Source organism: Melanerpes formicivorus, unplaced genomic scaffold (genome assembly GCF_026170545.1).
Source record: "Melanerpes formicivorus ecotype bairdi unplaced genomic scaffold, bMelFor1.0.p_v2 SCAF_3, whole genome shotgun sequence".
NCBI lineage: Eukaryota > Metazoa > Chordata > Aves > Piciformes > Picidae > Melanerpes > Melanerpes formicivorus.
Genome location: NW_027142355.1, coordinates 30679417 through 30702290, shown reverse-complemented (window position 1 = coordinate 30702290; position 22874 = coordinate 30679417). Strand labels below are relative to the sequence as shown.

The 22874-nt window shown below is 41.5% G+C and overlaps 2 protein-coding genes across 9 annotated transcripts in view; one reads left to right on the top strand and one right to left on the bottom strand.

Annotated features, from left to right (window-relative positions):
* Positions 1-20179, bottom strand: part of DOCK4 (dedicator of cytokinesis 4) — a 257655-nt gene extending 237476 nt beyond the window's left edge. For all 7 annotated transcript variants that reach the window (XM_068169979.1, XM_068169983.1, XM_068169990.1 and 4 more), the window contains exon 1: positions 19964-20179. In XM_068169979.1, the coding sequence (XP_068026080.1) occupies positions 19964-20000 (37 nt within the window). In that variant the 5' untranslated portion in view covers positions 20001-20179. The remainder of the gene's footprint in view (positions 1-19963) is intronic.
* Positions 20180-20358: 179 nt separating this feature from the next.
* Positions 20359-22874, top strand: part of ZNF277 (zinc finger protein 277) — a 57620-nt gene continuing 55104 nt past the window's right edge. The window contains exon 1 of one of the 2 annotated variants that reach the window (XM_068169978.1): positions 20359-20431. In XM_068169978.1, coding sequence (XP_068026079.1) covers positions 20389-20431 — 43 coding nt within the window. In that variant the 5' untranslated portion in view covers positions 20359-20388. Of the gene's footprint in view, positions 20432-20454; positions 20758-22874 lie in introns of those variants that run through there. The other variant, XM_068169977.1, reaches the window with a different exon arrangement.

Sequence of the window (22874 nt, the reverse complement as noted above, 5' to 3'; positions counted from 1 at the left end):
CCTTAAGGAAGCTTAAATACTGGCTGTCTATTCTCCCCCTAACAAATTGTTGGTCATTCATATGGAATACAATTTGTCACAGCAAACTTATGCAATAATGACTTACTCATGCACTTAAGACTCTACTGACAAAAGCACAACATCTTGAGAACCAAGACCGCTCTCTCCAGACTACACAAAAACTATCATTAGCTCATATATGGCATGCTTACATCATGTTTAATGTGATGAAGTCAACTGTCAGTCCTTTAAACCAGAATAAGTCTAAGTCTCTCTCCAGTGGCAATGTCTGGAGAGAATATTGATCCTGTTTCTTCCTTCAATAACCTAACAAGGCAGGGCAAACAAATGGTCAGTTCTCAACCCAACTGCATTTATCTGCTTTTGATATTCATAGCATCTCTTGTCCAAACATCTGAAACTGAAAATATTAAAAGAGGAGGCAAAACTACGTATTGCATCACACAAATTCCAAGTTTCTGCATTTATTTTTAGAAATAAGAGCCTAAATTTTAGCTTTATAAAGGAAATTGTTTCCATGGGCACTGTTTAATTCCATTGTCTTTCTAATATCCTGAAAGTAGAATACTAGGCACTAACTAATAGAAGTGGTAGAAATTGGACTGGTTTGTGTTTTGTTTTGGGGATCTTTGTGGTGGCTTTTGCTGTTTAGGGTTTTGTTTTTTTTTTTTGGGGGGTGGGGGGGTTGCTTGTTTGTTTTGTTCTTTAAAAAATAAAAACACACCCAAAGATTTATCATCTTCTATTGTGGGCTTGTTCTGTAGCAGATTCTTTCACAAAGCAGGGGAGGAAAAGAAAGGAAGGAGTGAAGGAACACTGTTTCTGAAGTACCTCTTTGGTAGCAAACAGATGAAAAAAAAATAATAAAAACCACACAACCAAGAGAGAACATAAGCACTTACTGTAAGAAGCTTAACCATGGGAGCTCAAGTATTCCTCTTCTGTTAAACAAGTTATTGAAACTAGTAAGCTATTCTTAAAGAATTCTTCATGTTTCTCATGGAGCCTCTATTACATGACAGCATAGAGGAAGGTCCATTTATTATCAGTTTGCACTGTCTCATTTAACTGGAAACCTTATGACAATTCTCTGATGACACAGCAAAACACTGGAGCCTCCAGACACCACCAGGACAATCTCACAAGCTTTTAAATCCCACACCTATACAAACCTCATGCAGACAACCTTGCACATCAGTGGAGCCTGCACAACCACATCCCAATGTCAGATCCCATCATCCTAATAGATACTTTGTCAAATGCTGGAACATACAGGCATTCAACCTTTTGTGCCTCACAAGCCAAAGTTCCCACTTCAGCATTGCCAACTCACTAATCTGTCTAACAAGCAACAGAGACAGCTATCAACATCATACTTGTCCAGCCAGCGTTGCAAGTATGTGCATAGTTGACTATATTTAGATCAAATCCATAGCCAGTGTCTGCCTATTTTATTTTCCTCTCCTGTCCAAACAGCCAGCAGAAGACAGACCAGGTAGTCAAGCCACCTTTTGAAAGATGTCATTTCTTGCAGATATTACAAAATGCAATGGACACAAATATTAAAAGTGAGCCTTCTTCAACCATCTGCACAGCTTCTGCAGTATCTCCCTATTCCATCCTATTCACTCAGGTAGACCAAGCTTGTGAGAATGCCACATGCATGCATTGGTGTCTACAGAGACAGGTGGTGAAAGATGAAAAACAGACCCTTTTTGTCTATGAGATGATGCTGAGTTACACTAAGCAATTTGTGCACATGGATGACAATTCTAGGCACAGATATATGTTGAGCAGCATGGTGCTACTGGACATTTGCAAAGATGCAGAGTGGCTTCACAGAACTGATGCCACTGCAATATAGGTATCATCATCAGGATGGGCTGTTAAGTGTGCCGTGGCTTCATAAATGCAGAGTTTCAGCTAGGTATGTCTTTTCCTGGTCAGTCTTCAGATACAACAAAAAAAGTTTAAGAAAGCTTCTTTTTTTTGTCCACATTATTAATGCAGTTTTAAAAGTGAAGGATAAAAACAATCCAGTGCAACTCATACAGGTACCAGAAATAATTTAACTGTTTTTCTTTTAAGATTTAGTGCCTTATTATCCACATCCACCCAAATCACTGTACCATGGTTCTATCTGTTGAGGAAAAAAAATGGTTCAGAAACTTAGAAAATGATAGCAGCATTTAACACAGGAAAGCCACAGAGCAGCTGACGCTTCCTATAGTTTTATTAACCAACCACAGGCATAACTCCTGAACTATCTCAGCTATGTCAGATGATGCAAGTACACAAGCCTTCAAACCAGCACTGACAGCTTGCTTTTCAGCATGGTGCTTTACAAACCAGGTTCTGAGGTCCTGTAACTTGGACATAGTCAATAAGCAGATCAGCAGTAGCTATCCATTACTGGAGACTTCCCATTCAGCACTCCAACCACATTAGGCTATCAAGGGATTCACACTCAATGCATTTATTAATATGTCTCCAAGTCAGATTTATGAGCCATGATTCCTCTTTCCTCAGTTTTTCATGTTGAAATGAACGAAGAACTTAAGTTTCCTGTTTCGGCAGTTCAAGGAATACCACTCCACCCCAAGTCAGCGCTACCTGGACATTTCCCACGGCGGGTAACCACCAAGCTCATGCAAAGCAGGAAAGCTACAGTGTTGACTAAGCAGAACTACACTGTTGCCGCTGTCTTACAAACTGGAGAGTACAAGCCTGGCAGGGAAAACAGGAGTGGAGACGCACAAGCCATCACCCCCTGGTCTTTTCCAACAAGTCCATGCTTGAATGGCTAATAAAAATTCAAATGACTACAAGAATCACAGACCCCCAGCAGTCTGCAGCATAGACCTTACTCATTTTTTTTCCCCCAAAAAAAAGGTAATGCTAGAAAATTAACAAAACCTACATTTGCAAAGGGAATGGAAAAACAGAAGCAGTTGGTCAAGTAGCTAAGCTGGCAGAGCATTTGGACAGTAGCCGAATGGCCTAAATTCAGTCTTTAGTGAGGTCACCAGTGTCTCCCACAACACACAGCTGCATTACTTGGAAACTTAAATCATATTTATAAGAAAACAGAAAGCGCTGTCAAATGCATGCTTTAAGATTACAGAAGTGAGCTACAGCAGAACTTAAAACAGTATTCTCCATTGTGATTCAACAATAAAAAGACCACCACACAAACATCACGTTCCTTCCTCATACTTCAGTTACACACAGTTTGTGATAATACAGGTTCAACTCCTGTCACTCTCTGCAACAGTCTTTTGTGATATTTTGTGCATTACTGGTACAAACACCCTTACACACACCTTATTTTCTATGTAAAAGTGCCTGCCAGCAATCCCAGAAGGCTCACTCTAAGCCTCAGAAAGCCCTGCAGTGTAGAATCAACCTTAGTTAAATGAAAAATCACACTCATTCACCACTTTTTACACTTCCAAATGCATACTCTTCATTTTGTTTAATAAATAGTATTTTTAATGGTACACAAGTACTACTAGTCTCTATATTTCATTGCGGTGAGGTGGTACAAACAAAACATTTCTTTTAAAAGTGAGCATGTCATTTAATCAAGACGGGTTTTAACATTTGAAAATTCAGTTAACAAATTAAATTCAAACTTGATTCCCACAAGCAAGAGGACAGAAACCACTTCCTCATGGAAGCAGCATTAAGAACATCTTACAGATAACACCTTTCAACACCAAGCATTGCCTCTGTTATCTGTAAATCACATAAGTGACTGAATCCTCCAGCTGTAGGTAAACACTGACTATGCCTAGCTGTTGCACTAGAACCTCAATGGCTAAAGCACATAACACAGGCAACAGTATTACCCCATGAGCTCTCAATTTGGGCATTACTTTCTGGTCACAATTAAACACTGAGCCAAAAGTTTCTAAGCAGCCTTATGGAAGCAAGAAACTATATGCAGGAACTGTTCATTCAGAGCAGCAAGCCCTTACTTACTAAGTATCACAGGACAAGTACTTTTGATTAGCCCAAAGCTCATTAGCAACATTCCAGAATCTCTCTAGCAAACTAAAACCTGCATGACCTACAAACTAAGATAAATACAACTGATTAAAGAAAGCTCAAATCTGAGGTCCTTACCTAAAACCACACAACCAAACAAGACACCATTGAAAACTCAATCTGAATCAAGCACTTGTCAACATCTTGACATGGTCTTGTTTCTGAAGTGTGCTTTAATAAGACTCATTACCACAACTGATGCTATATATCCTTTCCAAACCATAATCCCTGACAGCACATTGTCTAAAAACAATTGCCCAGATCTGCTCCCAATACCATCTTTACTCTGCAAGTTTTGCAGTAAGCCCTAATTACAACTTTCCTACTAGACAGCAGATGCCACAAAGAGGCCATCAGTAGAGCACAAAGAAAGCTCACAAAAGCTTCCCACACTTTCATAACTCCTCTTTGCTGTCCATACCAAACTACCAACTTTCCCTCCTGTTAGCTCACTTTTGCAAGTCTCACTTCATGACTTGGTAACACCACATAGCAATCTAAACCTCTCTGCCCCATCACTTCAGCTACATAATCCTTCATCTATTCTTCCCAAATTCACTACTGACCATCCACTGTTGAAGTGTGATCACCTGAAACCTTTTGTATTTTAAAAACCCTCTGTAAAGTCTTACAAATAAAGATAAACACTTAATTTCAGTGCTTTTAGTTCACTTCATGAGTTAGAGCAATTCAGCTTTGCAAGATAAAAACAAATAGCATCTAGGTGAAAACATTTTTTAAGTGATGACAGAGCAATTAGTGCAAGGTCTTTGTATGTATCTCCACAGAACTGTATAGATAATTTGTCATATTGTCAGAAAAATAAACCAATTTATCTTTAAACAAATATTGTGCAGAAAACACTGTGTTATTTGGTAGAAGACACATGGGTAATCTAAGTAGGGGGGAGGGTAGAAGTTCTGGCTGTAAGTCATTATTGTAGGAGATGTTAGAAGAGCCAAGTGCCAGAAAAGCCTGCCAAGCACTATTCACTCACACATGCACAAGTGTATAATGATGACTTGAAAAGAGCTCTATGCGAGATTACAAAGCAAATTATATGAAATACTGCTCCACCTCTAAGCTCAGAGAATTCCAAATATTTAAATTAGGTATGCTATGCTGTTCATGTGCTGCAACATTTTACAGTAGCAGTTATCAGCATTTCAGTTCGACATCTGAAGCCACAGCATTCCTCTTGCCTCCCCAGGGCCTGCATGACATACCACAGGCTGCAGGAAAGCCTTCACACATTCATTAAGTCAACATCCACACAGAACACAAATTTCTTTTTAGATAGTATGTAATAACTAATTCTAGGGATAAGTTGAAGGAATTTTATGGCAGAGCTACACACTGATGAATTTCTGGAGCTAAATTTCACTACAGAGGAAGAAAAATGACAATATTATCCAATTACTTGGGATGCAACCTTTGGAATTAAGAAGCAAAGCCAGACCCGCTCAAAAAGCTTTCCTATTAAATATAGACCTGAAGAGACCAAGCTATTCTTTTCTAAATCATTTATGTAGGTTATCATAAAATTATCTTGTAGACATGAAGACATCATCCATACAGCACTTCCTTTTGCCAACTGGCATTGTAGATTGGCAAAACAAAAGAAAAATCAAAAACCAAGCAGCATGTAAACAGATGTGAAGACAAACAGTTACCTAAGCTACCTTCACAAAAAGCAACAGTAAGAGCAATGTCTGGTAACAACTATCTGCCTCTTACATTTTAAAGGTATTTCAAGGATTCAAAACTTCAGGAGAAAAAGCAAATATTTTCAGACAAGTTACATATTTTAGGATCATGCTATGGAACTCTTCATAAACAGGATCCTGGATCTGAGCCATCCCAATGATTATCAGACATATGATAGCTCTTTCTCCAAACCCCCTTCACCTCCCAGTTCTTTGTGGTACAGCTGAACAGCAGGGACATACAAATATGAAATCTTGTGTGAGATCTGGTTAAAAACACTCAGCAGTTGGAAATGTGTCATAAGCAAGGCAACTGCCAGCTTGAAGAAACCTGGGGAAGGGGGAGCAGGGGAAACACATACACACATTATGCATTACATTCCAGTTCCTATTGTCATACGTTTCTGTACATCAAGTGTATATCCATCATGCACTCCAAGGAGGTGTTTTAGATAGGAAAAAAGATGGAAAAAAAAATTGACATGCAGTAAAAGTCAGTTTGCAACTATTCCAATCTAAAAAAAAATGTAGGGGCAATGAATACAACCAAATCCTTCCAATACAATGAATATTATATATGTAAACCCCTAGCTTTATAGCTACAATACCAGAGGAGTTGTAAGGATGCTGTTTCACATTTAACAGACGTTGAAGAGTCTGGTATTTCCACAGATCAGACAAATCAAACAATTCCTCCTGTGCTAAATGTTCTTGTTGTGTGTCCAAAACTTATTCTGGTACAAAAGTAAACATTGTATAATTAATGAAAGAGTACTTTCTCTAAGCTGGGGAATGACAGATGTCAAAGGAGCTGGATGACAAGGGACAAGAATCAGAAGGAAACAATTCTGGCAGTGCAGGAAGCCCAGGCACTCCACCAATGGTTTCCAAGAGGACTGTTCAAGACATCCACAGCAAAGGAGAATATGGAAGGAACAGCTGAGAAAGCCTTTTCCTCAGAATTTTCCCTAGAACTATCTTTGCCAAAGATGCAATGAAAACATTTAAGAGTCATCACGTTAAGAGAAGGAGCAGTTCCCATTAATCTGAGGGTATTCAAGGTCTTTATATCAACCACATACATTAGCATTACAAAACATGCCTTTTGACTGTATCAGGCAGAAGTGTGTTTTTCTTTCCTATATTACTATACTGAAAGGATTCAAAGTTTATCTGTTCAAGTTCTACATGCAGCAGTGAGACACACACCTCTCTCTCAAAAGACAGTTACAGGGATTATATTTCACTTACTTTGTTCTTACATCTCACCGAGTTCCTGCTGTACATTTACTAATTTTTCTGACTTTATTCTACTTGTCCCCAAAGTTTTGCTCCCTGGCAAAATCAGAAACTTCACATCCACAGAACTGAAGTCATGCCTTTATAATTTAGTTTCTAATCTTGTGACACTCAAACTATTTTAGCAGCCTGCTCAGAGTTGGCAAGAATCAATCCACATTTCATGTCCAAAGTATGTACTTGGACACTTCTGCACATTGCACGTGAAGACAAAGTTTGAGATAGCAAGGACTGGCAAATACTTACTAAGCAACCCACAGAATAGGAAAGCACTTACTGCCATGCTAGACAAAGTGCTTGAAGTAAGAACTATCTGAACAGAAGTAAGAAGTAATCTAAAATTTGCAAGAGTGTTAGAACAGTGAGTTCAGTAAGCAGCACACTCATGAATCCAGACGAAACAGCTAGATGGGAAGACATACAATTAAGCTACCTACTTCAGCTCAACATTTGATCCTGCCCCATGAAAACAGCCATATACTTTTGACCGTCCAACCAAATTCCTCATCATGCTGTAGCTTTCTATTACACCTCACCTTTACTACCTGCAGGTTTGACTAAGCAAGACAGTTTTGCACCAGAGCTAGCAGATGCACAGGAGCATCCAGTCATCTCTAACCAGCCAAGGAAGCCAGTGTCTTCAGATCACTCAGCAGGCTCACCCTTGCAGCTAGGTCCCATTCACAGTATCACAGTAAAACTTAGGTTGGAAAGGACCTCAAGGATCATCAAGTCCAACCTATCAACACAGACCCCATGACTAGACCATGGCACCAAGTGCCACGTCCAATCTCCTCTTGAACACCTCCAGGGACAATGACTCAACCACCTCCCTGGGCAACCCGTTCCAGTGACGAATGACTCACTCGGTGAAGAACTTCCTCCTCATCTTCGAAACAGAAAAGCGCCACAGCTTGGCAGCACCAGTATGGCACAAGGAACCACTGGTACACTGTGGTTGCAAGACTCTGAGGAAGGCACATGAAGAATACTGAGATCCTACCATCTTTCATACACCCAGCTGCATCCTCCCTCATCTCCCCCCTGCTGGCACACATCCTTTGGCAGACAATCCAAGCTAGAGATTCTGATCTAGTAGAACTCCCTGACAAAAGAGCGATGGGTTTTCAACCAGATTAGCTATTTTGAACTATTCCTCACAGAAGCTTTTAAAGGAAGCAGGGGAAAAGGGCATGGCCAGAGTTGGACTAGCACCAGAGATGGCCTTGTCATGGTCATGCTGGTCCCCGCACAATTAAATTGTTCTTACCAAAGTTTACACACCCATACTCAAGATGATACACTATTCTGAGTTTCCTGAATTACTTTGACATATTATACTATAGCTGTGCATATTCCTATTTTACACAAACCCCATAAAGCCTGATATTTGCAGTCTGCAGAATGCTTTTGAGGTGTTTCATAACATATGTAAAAGTATAAAGGCTATTTTACAAGTCATTAAAACGCCAAACTTATGACAATTCTGCAAACAATAAATCATCTACTTCACAGATTAACCAAAAGATTCAAACTCATTAGTGTAAGAGTCCATTCAGCACTTATCAGCTAAATAAGTTTATTCTGGACCTCTGCTTCTCTAAAAGCAATTGCCTCTCCATCAGCCCAGTCCCTTTCTAATGGGTCATTAGTTTGCTGAGAAACCCGCAAAGAGAACCAAAACACCTAGACCGTCATTGGCTGTACAGCCACATTTAGGGCTCAAATAGAGCCAAATGCAGTATTTGCAAGGCTCTGTTTGAGTTTATATTGGTAAGAATCATCATGGAAGCCTATGTGATTTTCCTAATGTAACAGTTGCACTTTTTTTACTCTATTACATTTTTCCAATTACATTAGGAAAAGACAGAGGCACATAATTTGTGTCTGCTTAGTATGACTAATTTGTATACTTTATTTCAGCCAACTTTAAAACTGATGTTATTCAATATACCCATTGAATACATATTTTTAGTGGCACTGATACTCAAGCCCCAGAGTATTCAGTAGAACAGAGTTTTTGCAGAAGTGAAACAAAGAAACTCTTTCCTTTGACTGCAAAGACATTAAAACTCAGTAATTTTCAGTCTCAAAGGCTTCCCAGAGAATATTATGAATGCAATCATGCATGACCACCTCCCCTGGCACAGCTTGAGACTGTGTCCTCTTGTTCTGGTGCTGGTTCCCTGGGAGAAGAGACCAACCTCCGCCTGTCTACAACCTCCCTTTAGGCAGTTGTAGAGAGCAATAAGGTCTCCCCTGAGCCTCCTTTTCTCCAGGCTAAGCAACCCCAGCTCCCTCAGCCTCTTCTCATAGGGCTTGTGCTCCAACACCCCCCCGCCTCCCCCCAATCTTTGTTGTCCTTCTCTGGACACATTCCAGAAATGCAACATCTTTCCTAAGCTGAGGGGCCCAGAACTGGACACAGGACTCAAGGTGTGACCTAACCAGTGCTGAGTACAGGGGTAGAATGATATTCTTTTCCATATTATATCCCCAAAGAATATTAAACTCTAAAACCAATAGTTGTCTCACATTCAAGAACAACAAATACCTTCCTGGAAAAACACATCTTATCCTGCTATTTTACCTGTTTTCAGCATCTTCTATTATGCTTTTTCAATTAATCAGTGAAAAGAAATTGTTGAAAGTGTTTGAATAATTAAATTATTATGAAAAGCCTACCCTGTATCCAGAAAAGTCTTTTGTCTTTCAATCTGATTTGCAGAAAAAGAAGAAAAATTAAGTAATTTAATGTAACTTTCCAGTTACTTTAGCAACTGGAGAATCAGCACCTTGAGAATATTATAATTGACATATGACAAATACAATGGCAAAATTTGTACAGGCAGATATCCCCACCCTTACTTTACCTCTTTAATTTAGTGAGCAATAGGAATAAGCCCATACATTAACACTGCTGAATACTCAGGATGACATCTAGCCCAATAGGAATTTTGGTATTCAAGCCTGTTCCTACAAGCAGAAGAAAGGACAACATGAAGTAATATCACTTTGGTTTGAGTTATAATTAGCTATTTATTTTTTTCCTGATACAAGTGAGTGGATGAAGAGAAGGAAGTGTACAGAACCAACATGTGCTCTTACACCAAGAGAGAAGAACAGGGATCTTCTGTTTTCCACATTAGGATTTTTTTTGTCTGAAGGTTTACAGAGGAGACAAGAAAGAAAAGGAAGGAAACTGGGGGAAGGGGAGGAAGGTTTCCACTATTAACCATGAATAACACAGCAGCTCTGCCAGCTGTCATGCTCTAAATTGTTAAAAAAAAAAAACCCTGTGCTCATATTTCTTTTTTATTATAAAAAGAGGTGAGATAATGTTAGTATCAGAATAAGCAATTCCATGCAAAGGCACCGCAAGTCAGGCTCTGTATCCTGGCTGTACCAATAGACCTAGTACAGATATTAACGAAATTTACCACCCTGCCTCGGTATATTTCTTGAAGGTACAAAATACTAGCCAACTTTATTCCTTATAAAACTCACCACTATCATTTACAAAAAACCTAGCATTTACAACCTGTGATCCATCTCTATACTACTTAGTTTCATGAACAGTACCTCAGTTGTACCTATGGAATCAGAAACATTAGGAACTCACTGGGGAATAAGCAGGAGGAGTTGGAGATCTGTGTTAGGCAAAATGCTGGCAAACAGGAGAGATGCCTGAGAACTGGAGGAAAGACAATGTCACACCAGTCTTCAAAGAGAGCAAGAAAGAGGCTCCAGGAAACTACAGGCCAGTTAGCCTCACCTCCATCCCTGGAGAAAGGATTGAGCAGCTCATTCTGAAGGTCATCTCTAGGCACTTGAAAGAGAAGATGACAATCAGGAGTAGTCAGCATGGATTTACCAAAGGGAAATCATGCTTGACTATCTTACAGCATTCTATGATGTTGTAACTGAATGGATAGATGCAGGGAGACCAGTGGATGCAGTCTACCTTGATCTTAGCAAGGCTTTTGACACTGTCTCACATAATGTCATTGTGAGTAAGCTCAGGAAGTGTGGGACAAAAGAACAGACAGTGAGATGGATTAGGAACTGGCTACAAACTAGAGTCCAAAGAGTGGTGGCCAATGGTGCCAAGTCCAGCTGGAGAGCTGTGACTAGTGGAGTTCCCCAGGGATCAGTGCTGGGTCCAGTCCTGTTCAACATCTTCATCAATGCCATTGATGAGGAACCTAATGAGGCCCAACAAGGATAAGTGCAGAGTCCTGCATCTGGTAAGGAATAATAAACTGCACCAGTACAGATTAGGAGGCAATCTGCTAGAAAGCAGCCCCATGAAGAAGCACCTGGGAGTCCTGGTGGACAACAAGTTGTCCATGAGACAGCAATGTGCCCTGGTGGCCAGGAGGGCCAGTGGTACCCTGGGGTGCATTAAAAGAGGAGTGTGTCCAGTAGGTCAAGGAAGGTTCTCCTCCCCCTCTACTCTGCCCTGGTAAGACCTGTGTGTCAAGTGGGAGGGGACAGACTTCTCAGTTGCACCCTGTGCTAGGACAAGGGGTAATGGATATAAACTACAACACGGGAGGTTCCAATTCAACATGAGGAGCAACAACTTCACTGTGAGGGTAACAGTGCACTGAAGTAGGCTCTCCAGAGAGATAGTGGAGTCTCCTCTGGAGACTTTCAAGACCCAGCTGGATTCATTCCGGTGCGACCTGTGCTAGATTCTATGGTTCTGCTCTGGCAGGGGGGTTGGACTCTAATCTCCTCAGGTCCCTTCCAACCCCTAACATCCTGCAATCACATTTAAGTATCCCAAAGATGCTTCCCCCCCCAAGAAAAGTACACTTAAAAATCAACTAGTTATCTTTATTCAGGGCTTTCCCTCAGAAAACTCCTTCTGTAATACAATAAAGAAATAATACAAATTTTTGCAGTTAATTTGCATTCAGAACTACAGGTGTGTGCATCTCCTCCCCACCACCATCTCAACTATTCTTAGCTCACCACATTACCCTGAAGAAAAGCTAATTTAAGGCTTCATGGAGTAACCATTTGCTTTCTACACTTCAATCTGTAGTTTCAAAGGGGTTCCAAAAAAAAAATGAAACATTATCCTATTATATGTTGTCAATGATTTACGAGAGTAAAAGAAACTGCTTTATTTTAAAAATTACTAAACAAAATTCAGTAGCTTATTATGGAAGAGCCCCTACTGTGCACTTGGAATGCATTTCTTACCCACAGCATGCAATCTATTCCCATACACTCAATGCAAGTTATTCATGGAAATGTGTCAGTACACACCTTTACGGTGAATAATTAACTTTGCATTTCCAAATAAAGCTCAGAAAACAGAAGTTCAGTGCAAATAAAAAAAAAGATATATTAAAAATTAAGCAATGGATTTGAAAGGGCACTCTACTTCCCTCCAGAAAGATCTGAACAAGCTCATTTAGCTATCAATTGTACAAGGGCAGCCGCCACCTACTTCCAAGCCCTGAAAAGACACAACACACACACACTTGAAATCCAGTAATACAGAAAGCAAACCTGAAGCCAATTTAAGTTATTCCTCAAATGCCTGATTTCAAATTCTAGTGACTAACAACTCCATTTGGAGGGTTATCATTTCACCTACTATTTGTATCTTTCTACACACAAGCCATCAAGAATAATAAAAAAGTGTACTAGAGAACTGAATAAACAGACTTGACCCACTTCAGTTATAATAATTTCAGCTATTACTATTAAAATAGATAAATAATTGCATGTCAATCTGAAAGGAAAAAAAAGTCCTTAACTGGAGAAAGACATAAAAGCACAATCAGTGTAAGCAGGGTTCTCCCCCCACCTTATATTAGCTGACCTTGAAAAGCATGAGCAGATTTTTTTTTGCCTCATGCCATAACAAGACTGTGTTGTGGTTTCTTTAATCCTGCAAAACTGATTTTATCCTATTTTCTTACTCATAACCAACAAACCCCAGCAAGCACAACACATTAGAAACTGCAAAATCCAAGCTTCTTTATCCCTATAGCACAGGTGACTTTCAGAGCTGCACTTTTTGCAGCTCTCCTCTCCACCCTTGAGTATCTGGAAGTTAGATCAGCATTATTTTCAAACAAAACATTTCAAGTGCCCAAGAATGCAAAGTTGGTAAGTTGTCAAGCTGTCTTTAATCTATAACTGGGAACATGCTTTCTGAATAACTAGAAGCATGTATTACCAAGAGAAACAGAAAACAGTTATCATTTTAGTTGCTTGTTATTGCAAAGATCTGAAATAGACATTTCTTTAAACATACAAAGGCAAACTAATGGGAAATCATTGTGGCATCCAAGTGTCTTTAGCAGCTCACCATGCATTGCTTTTGTTAACAAATACAGTTCCTAAAAGGCATCTCTTACAATAAAGATGTCAGACAAGGTGCTTCACAAGGCTTCAGTGAGAAAGGAAATTTGGGAGCCAGTGTCACTGACAAACAGGAGAAATAGTATGGAAGAGAGGTGCCATTCACCAAGGGCACAAACAGAAACCATCAGCTGACAAACACAGGATGGAAGAATGACTGTCTAGACATTGCTCTGGAAAAGGACCTGAAGGACTGATTTGCAGTTCCTGACTGAAAATGAGTCAATGTGGTGCTGTTGTAAAAGGAACAAACATAACACCAGAAATGACAAGCAGATACATCGCCTTAAGGACGCACTAAAAGATTCTCCTGCTTCACCTGATAAAGCTTTCCTGTCCAGTTTTGAACACAGATCAATTGGTCAAAGACAAGAACACCATCTACAAGGAAAAGATTAAATAACTGGAGCTATTTCATATAAAGAAAAGGAGACAGTCTTGGTAAGTCTTCATATAAACACAATAATATGTGCAAAAGTAAAACTAATCCAGTACTGAACACTTTCTAGCAGATTGCCAAGCAGTGACTGAAGAAGTTGCTGATGCTCCCTTATCAGTGTTTTAAGAACACTGCCAAACATCCTTCAGAAGTGACTGATAGAGCTGACCTAGCCTTGAGAAAGTAGTACAGATTAAATCTCTCAAAACTCTTAGCTTTTTTTGTATGCTTCTGTTGATCATCTATGAAACAAAACCAAGCCTTTCTATTACAAAATGATAGAGATATTTACAACAAATGAAATGCATGTGACAAAAAGTGACATTTCCTTTCAGGTTAGCCTCCTGACAACAGTCACATCAAAAGCATTCTGCCCAGCTCTTCATAAAAGTACAAATAGCAAAAAAACAAGAAAAGGCAAAACAGAAGGTTAGTCAATGATATACATACTTACGGGGGGTGGGGTGGCAGGAAAACACACCATCAAACTAAATTAACAAAAGAAATCCCAGACTGAAAGTCACAGAATCACAGAATGTTAGGGGGCTGGAAGGGACCCTGTAAGATCATCTAGTCCAACCCCTCTGTCAGAGCAGGATCACCTAGAGCAGATCACACAGGAACACATCCAGGCTGGTTCTGAAAAACTCCAGAGAAGTAGACTGACTGCACAATCCCCCTGGGCAGCCTGTTCTGGCAGCCTGGGCAGCGAAGCAAAACCTCATTTCAACCCTTCGGAGCCATTAAAGACAGGCTTGAGGGATTACGGAGCTTGTTCCCCTGTATCTTCACAGAATCAACTACAAGTGCATTGGTAGTTACATAAAAAGCCCATCCCCACACAACACTCAGTCTCTCAAAACTAAAGAAATGAAGCCACACATCTTCCAGAGGTGAAAACTCTCTGCTGAAAGAGTCTTGTCTCAGTTGCTGAATGTGTTCAAGTGCTGCAAATGATCCAAGCAGTCAAAATGCTCTCCTCAGGATTTTTTCCCTGATCAAGACTGAAATTATGGAGAACTTGATAGACCAAAATCTATACAGTGAATTACACTTGAAAATGAACTGGAAACTATAGAATGTGGTAGATAACTTCTTCATCTTGAACCAAGCTGTAAATGTGAAACCTATTTTGTTCTGAAGTTTCATTTCTGGGCTGTAGGTTAGGGAAGCAGAGATGTGTCAACAGCAGACACTTCTGCAGCAGTGCAAAAAGTTGCTGATATCTGTGTGGTAGCATAACCAATTATAGCTTCCTTGAAAGAGAAGTTAGTGACTCTGTCACGTGCAGTCTGAGCTCCCAGAAGCAATCACAGATTACATTAGTCTATGCTAGATAACAAAAAAAGCATTTTCCAATTTAGCAGACAGACCATGTTCTCACCTTCCCTCTTCATGTTATTTAATCCACCACTTCACCATTTTTTGGCTAAATCTGACCCAGCTAGCAGTCACAAGTCCAACACAATGGCAGCAACAACAACTCAATACAGTGAAAGAGGAAGAAAAAACACAGTGTCATCAGTATACAACTAGCTGTGAAATAACATCAGCCTTCAAAAATCTTCGCCAGTAGTTGCAGACATGCAGTGAGCAGTAAAGAAGGCGCTAAGTAAGAAGGCATTCATAAACCAACCAGCTCTGGGCTGTCCTTAAGTGATGCTAATATTTAAAACACCACATCCATACTAAAGACTTTGCGGACAGATGTTCAGAAATAACATTTAAAATCTGAAATCTGACTGACATCCTAAACTAAAGAAACCCACAAAACATTCAAGTGTCATCTGTCAAAAGTGTTCCAATAGAAAAGACCTCACAAATTTTCTCTCTTATATAGCTTGAGCTCAGGGAGTATTCCATAAAATGATAATGGGCCTCTATTACCCAGTGAAATGAAAGGAGCACTGGCATCTTGCCAACTGCACTCAGTGCCCCATAGTACCTCTCCATCTACTTGCAGGTGACCAACTCCACAAACTGTTACAAGCTGTAACAAGAAAACAAAGATCGTCCTCCAATTGTTCCTTAGTCAAATGAGTCCCAAAACGCATTACTTCCTGCCTTGCCTCATCACTAATCAGCTATTTAGACTGCTTGATGTGAGTTTTGGATAACTCAATATTAGTGGCCCTAATAGCCTAAGGAAAAACAACCAAACAAACTGAATAGAAATGCGAAACGTGAGGCAAGATTAATGTAGGAGAACAGAGGGAATAAGATTGAAGCCTTCATTTGTACTGTTTGGAGATGGATGCAAGAGAGGCTGATGAAGTATTTATGATGTGTTTTGTTTAACATAAGTCCAACACATTGCTGACAGAGATGTTAAACCAAACAAACCAAGTTAATTTACAGTAAAGTTAGCTTGCGGTCTAAAAAGCATGAAGATAAATATGTCTTAGCTGTCTTTCAACAGGACTGCTAGGAAGACTAGTCTCACTGCAGCTCAGAACAGGGCACAAGACAATTGATTTGGCTTTTGTCTATGCACAAGTCAATACCACTCCTGTAATCAGCTAATACACCCCTGTCTTTTTCCTCCTATAAACCTCAGCTTACAGCACAAAGCTATTTGATCCTTCCATTCCTTCATCTATAAAATAGGAGATGGTCACAATTCACATCCCATTGGGATGGCAGATTTATGACTTAACCACACTAAAAATACCACACAGTATTTAAACTTGTCTGGAGTTAAATTGGTGTATGTTGCTGTAAAGTATTACTTCAGGATGTGGAGTACTATCCTGCTTATAAATTAGTTGATGCATTTGGCAACTGGTTTTTGCTGTTGTCCTTAAATAGTCTTTCCATTCCCATCTAAAAAATGCCTTCCTGAGAAGCTTTGTGCTCAGTAGAAAAAGGAACATCACCTGCATTCCAAAAAGCATAACTGCATCTTTAAAGATTCAGGTCAAGCTAAGAAATCAGATGGTAAGGCAGTATGTAGATCTAGTGAAACAAAAAGAAATACCAATGCTTTATATTCAGGATAACAGAACTTCTATTCTTAATCCAAATAGCAGCTACAAAATAATTATGCAGTCCTTGGATTTATTTTTTTTTTGGGTTAAGTTTCCAGTTTGCAGCAACTAGTACAAGACACCTTTGAAAGCTACACTTTATGGTATGCTGCCTGCAGAACATCAACCGATATACAGTCTTAAAATTAACCAAACTCTTTGTTAAAATGAGTATTGTTCTAAGTGATATTGTTCTGTTAGGCTCTGAATTCACACAGAGCAGCAAACTGCATTTATGTAAGCCAACTTCACTTGACATCCACCAGATTTAGACATCATTAACAACAAAAAAACCATCCAAAATAAAATTACCTCTCCTACCCTTATATCAGCATCTCTATGCTAAATACTCCACATAACTGACCCCTGGATCCTTTGTGATGCTATCGCTGACACAATATCAGAAGGTAGGATTCAAAACATAAGGGATTTGTTTGCTCTGAAATTAAATATATCAAAAGCCAGACAAAGCAAACTTTCTCAGAACCAGAAATATTCAAATGCTTATTTCACCTTTTGCATCCAGAGTGATAATACGTAACTGACAAAAATCTATAGCTCTTCATTACAGCAGTATGCCTGACTACTGGGAAATGATCTGGCAGTGTGTCCGCCTACTAGTAAATGAACCCAGAGGAAAGCAATCTGCTCAGTAAAAAGCAGTTAGATATTATCAGTGGCTAGAAGGCAGAAGTTTAAAAACATTGAAGAGGAGGAGATCATTACTTGTATTAACTACCACTCAAAGTGGAAATGAAGTCAGAATGTGCAAGTAAGCAACAGCCACCTGGTTACTAGCAACCCTTCGGTGCAACCAGGTGGCTGTTGCCTGGTTATTCATTCATTTTGGCATGTCAGAGTAGAAATGTGCAGCACACAGCATGTGCTGCAAAATTCAGATTGAAAATGCAGATGAGGTCTGATGTTGATGCAAGCTGTGAGCTCTTCATACAAAGGATACATATGCTTGGTACAACTAATTATGATTCTCAAAGGGGTTTTATAATGCACCCATTTTACCAGGGTAGATAAATATGACAGTATTAGAAAAAATCCTGTTTGGAAAAATGATAATCTCATCAAAAATATATAAGCATGTCTGTAGTGCAAAATGCAAGTTTGATTGACAAAATTTACTTCATGTGAAGTTTAAAGAAATACATGGCTAGATACAACTCTCTCTCTCCTGCCTCTCCTGCCACTGCTATAGAGCACAGTAGCTTATAAGATAATTGGGTATGAAGATTTTGCAGACAGCACTCAGCATGCAGGTGAGTGAGCACATTACACAGAAAACAGTCCAAGCGAAAATTTAATCACTTTAGGTTAGTATATCAACACTTTACAATGGTCATATGAACTACAATATCAACCGCATCCTAGGGGTACAGAGGACACAAATTGAACAGTGGCTTTTTGTTACTATCTTGAATAGCCCTTGGAAGCCAAATCACAGAAAAACCACGGAATGAATTTAAATAAGAATAAGCATCATTTTTGTGACTAGATTATATTTACAAAAATAAAGAGCATCTTTGTACTGAGCTACATTTTCTGGATGATCCAAAGTCCACCATTGAGAAATTACAGCTGTATCTCTTTAGCAGGCATGAGATTTCAGAACACCAACCCTGGTCAGAGAAGAAGCACTTGACAGTGATTCATGTGCAAGCACCCGAAAAGGTTCACTAAACAGAAAACCTTATTTAAGGGATATCACTTAATTGTTTATCAACTAGGTGGTAGTTATTCAAATAAGGGGAAATGTGTGTTGTCTGATTGTTTTCAGCATTGGAAAACAAGCTCCACAGTGATTTCTGGTTCATACATTCGGGGGGGGGGGGGGGGGGGGGAAGAGGGGAGGAGAAAAAGCTTCAGTTAAGACAGCATACTACGCTCAAAAATAAAAACAAACAGATCGAGAGGAGGGCTGCATCTTGAAATACTTGACTGCTAGTATCCAGTATGCTGTTCCAGAGAGTCCCAGAGTGGTTTTTCAGCCTCTGCCCACCCTCATAAAGGAAGGTGAGTGCAGGACTAATCAATATTTTGCAGCCCAGCTGTGACCTGACAAATAAAGAAATCAAAAAAAATAAACCCCATCGATGGTGTCTGTAATTTAAAGGTTCGTAAGATGACAACATCTGGGCTCAACTCCAGATGGGACGGAGCGGCACCGCACGGGGCTGGCTCCCGCGCTAATCGCTCGCCACAGCGCTGCTACACACACAGACGCACACACAAAAACAACAAAGGAGGGCTCTGCGCTCCTCCTGCTTTTTCCGTAGTATGTACAAGTCTGCCTTCGAACGCGACGTAAACAGACCTAAAGCTGCTTGCTACGCTAGCGGATCTGTGTAACAGTCCAGCCTCATCTATGCAAGAAGGGGACTATTGTCCAGGACGAGCCACCAGAGCTCACCGAGTGTTGGTGATTTTAACTGAGGGTGTCAAATAAAATAAAAAATAATAATATTTTTTAAAAGCCGCAATCACAGCGAGCCTCCCTGATCACTCGGTAAGTCAAATCAACGGGCTCCATAACCCTGCACCGGGCAGAGTTAAAATAAATGGGCAAGGAAGTGCGACTCCCACAAGAGACACTTTGTCTGGTTTACACCGAAGCAGCGACAAAACTCCCGACGAGCGAACAATGCCCTCGGCCCCGCTCCCGTTCCTCCCCGGGGCGCCGCTGCTGCAGCCGGAGTCCGTCTTCCCGCTGGGTCGCCTCTCCGGGCGATAATTTTTTAAGGCGCTTTGTTTCCCAGCTTTTCCACCCAACGCGGCGCGGAGAACACGAACGCCCGCCTCGGTTACGGGAGACGAGCAACGGCTTCGGCGCCTTCTGCCGCTGCCAAGGGATGGGGATGGGACCTCCGACCTCTGCGCAAAGAAGGGGCGACGAGGCCGCTGACACGGGCAGCGTGGCCGCCACCTCTGCCGCCAGGAGACGGAGCTCCGCCGCGGGACGCGCTCCCCGCCGGCAGAGCCGCTCCTCGCCACCAGCCCTGCCCCGCTTGCTCCCGCTCACTCACCCACGCCGTATTTCTCGTGCTCCGTGGGTATCCACATGCTGGCAACGTGTGGGCACCTGCACCCTCTTCGTCGGCCGGCAGCCCCTCCGCTGAGAGCGGCGGTGGCTGGCGAACGCGTCCGCTGCCCAGCTGCTGCTGCCAAGCCTCAGCCGCGGCTACCCGGCCTCGGCGGCGAAGGCATTGTTCAGCCGGGCAGCCTCACGAACTGACTAAAGCGCGCTCGCCACCAACCACTTATATGCCCCGTCCCGCTGCACGCCGGGGAACGTAGTGCCTGAGCGCGGCCGCGCCCCTCGTCACCCGCGGCCGGGGAAGAGACTACGAGCCCCGGCTGGCCCCGCGCTCCCCGTCGGGGCGGGACGAGGCGGAGCTCGGATGCCGGAGGCCGGCTCTTGCCGGGGCGGGGGAAGAGGCTTGGCGGCGGTATGGCAGCGTCCCGTAGGGCCGAGGAGCCGCCGGCGCGGAGAGGTGAGTGTAGCGGCGTGTACAGGGGGACACCAACGTTCCTCCTCCTGACGGCTCCGCGGCCCCCAGTTCTGGCGGTAGGACAGGGCCGACGCCGAGAGGCACTCAGGGTGGGGAGCGGCAGACACGTGCCAGGCGGCCGGGAGCCGTCAGGGCCCGGCGTGGTTGGGGCCCCGCCGGTCGCTTCTCGGAGCGGGCATCCGAGACATGCGCCGGGCAACTCCATCCTCGGCTCCCAGTGGTTACAGGGGACGTAAGTCGTTCTTCTGCTCCCGCTGGTGCCATGCCTTCTCTCAGCGAAGCTGTCGGGACAGGAAGAGGTTTCAACGGTGAGTTGTGCTGGAGTGGGAAGCGGTGCCGGCAACGTGTCAGAGGGGTGGTACATGGAGCTGGCAGTCTGGGTGGCTTTATGAGTTTTCACATAAATCTGTATTTCGGCACATACATGCACAAAGAAGAGCAGGCAGTGTACAGTGGGGAGGACAAATGGACACTTAGAGGTGGCACCCAGCAGCTGTAAGCGCTGTAAGCAGCAATTACATCAAAGCTTTTATCCTTGTTGAAAGGCCTGCATATCTGTGCTCATCTGGAAGCAGCTTAGTTAGAGTTCACTGTAGTAATCTGCCAGAAATCCTTAGGCAAGAAAACCAGATGTTGCAAACAGGACTAGGAGCTTGGTTACATCTTCTGGTACGGAGAGAAAACACAGACACAAAACCGGGGGAACTCTGGTGATGCACTGCTGCTCTGCAGGCCTCACCAAGTATAAGTTGTCACTAAGATGTGCACATCAGGTTTTAAAAATATTCTGCAATCAAGTCATTGCTCAGAACTGGAAACTTGAAGTTTTTGGGATGATTCAATTTGAGGTGAAGGAAAAAACAGAGTGTAATGTTTTGACATTCAAGAGAGAAAAGTGGCACGTTTTTTTTTTAAACCCACCCCCTCCCCATTGAGGTTGGCTTTTTAGCCTCTGCTGCCAAATTATGTTGCATTTTTAAGTCGCCAGTACTGTGAAGAACACAACAGAATGAAGTCATGTGCAAGCAGGAAGTTTCAGACCTAGAGATAGAGTGCCTTTATTCCATGTTTATCTCTCTAGTTATGAAACTTTGGTAGTGAGTGATTTATTTATTTTTCTAATTGCCTTTGTGTTGTTTCTGTTGTATGTACACTGCTTCTGTTCATAAAAGCAATATCACTTGGTTTATGCTTGTACATAAAGCAGTGCTCTGACTTTATTTTTGTGTTGCAGTGTGTTGGTGTGAGCCTCTCCTACATGAAAAGCATTCTAGAGCACTTTCACACTGGGGTATTTGCACCCAGATGCAGTTTTCCTATTAGTGAGAACAAATACTCATTGAAAGGATTAGTGAACTTTCGGTGTCTTCACTCCCCAAATTGCTCTGTGTCCCCTGGCAGATCCTTTGGCGTTTCTAGGTGATGAAATGCACAAAAGTTACTATTGAAAATCACAGTAATAGGTGCCATGCTATATTAACTTCTACCTCAGTCTATGGACTTCCACGTACATCCAAGGTACCACTCTCTCCGTAAGAGAGCATCTGCCAGCATCTTAGCTGGAAGTCATGAAATTCTGCCACAGCCTTTAAACTGTTGTCTAGACATCACATTAACCATGACTGACTTCAGCATACTTATATTAGGCTCAGAGCCTGTCTTTCTTCTTCCCTTGAATAAAGACAAGACTACCTAATAGCTGAAATAGCCTTTTCAGTTATTCATTTGGAACCCAGTCACTTAGGGTTAACAGGCCTTATACTGTAAATCATGGTGTCTGTGGGCAAAGGTGTATATATGCCTTACCCTAATATTTGGTATTTCACTTTCTCTGAGCAAAATCTGTATTCTTCCAGAGACGTGATTTCATCCAAGGGGTTTGCTCTAGCAAATCTTGTACTTGCATGTATGCCTGAGAAGTCATGTCACTTCTTTGCAGACAGTATAAAGAAAATTAAATAACTTCTTTTTTCCCCCTGTCTTGCTGTTTCCTATTTACAGGAAAGTCTAGTCCAGGACTCTGATGCTTTCTCGTTAGTTCCCTCCAGCAGCCTTCACCAAGTGGCTTTCAATAAACATATCACTATCCACAGTATGCTTTGCTCAGTCTACATTATTTATGCTACGTATCAACATTTCTTGCAGCATCTGTCAGTGAATTTTAAAACGAGTTTCTTCTGGAATTGTGTCTTTCATAGTGTCATTGACAGTCTGGCAGTTAGTTTCCTACTCAGTGTCTTCATGTGCTCAGATGCTTTTTAATACCATACTGCTGAAGTGTACTATGCCAAGGCACAGCATGTTATTCCTTATCCACATCAGTCTCTTCTGTCTAAATTTTAAGGGAATTCAGTTTTCTGTGGAAAATTAAAGTTTGACTGGTCTTGCACAAGTCTTATGTTTTTTCATTGCTGCCTTGACTTAC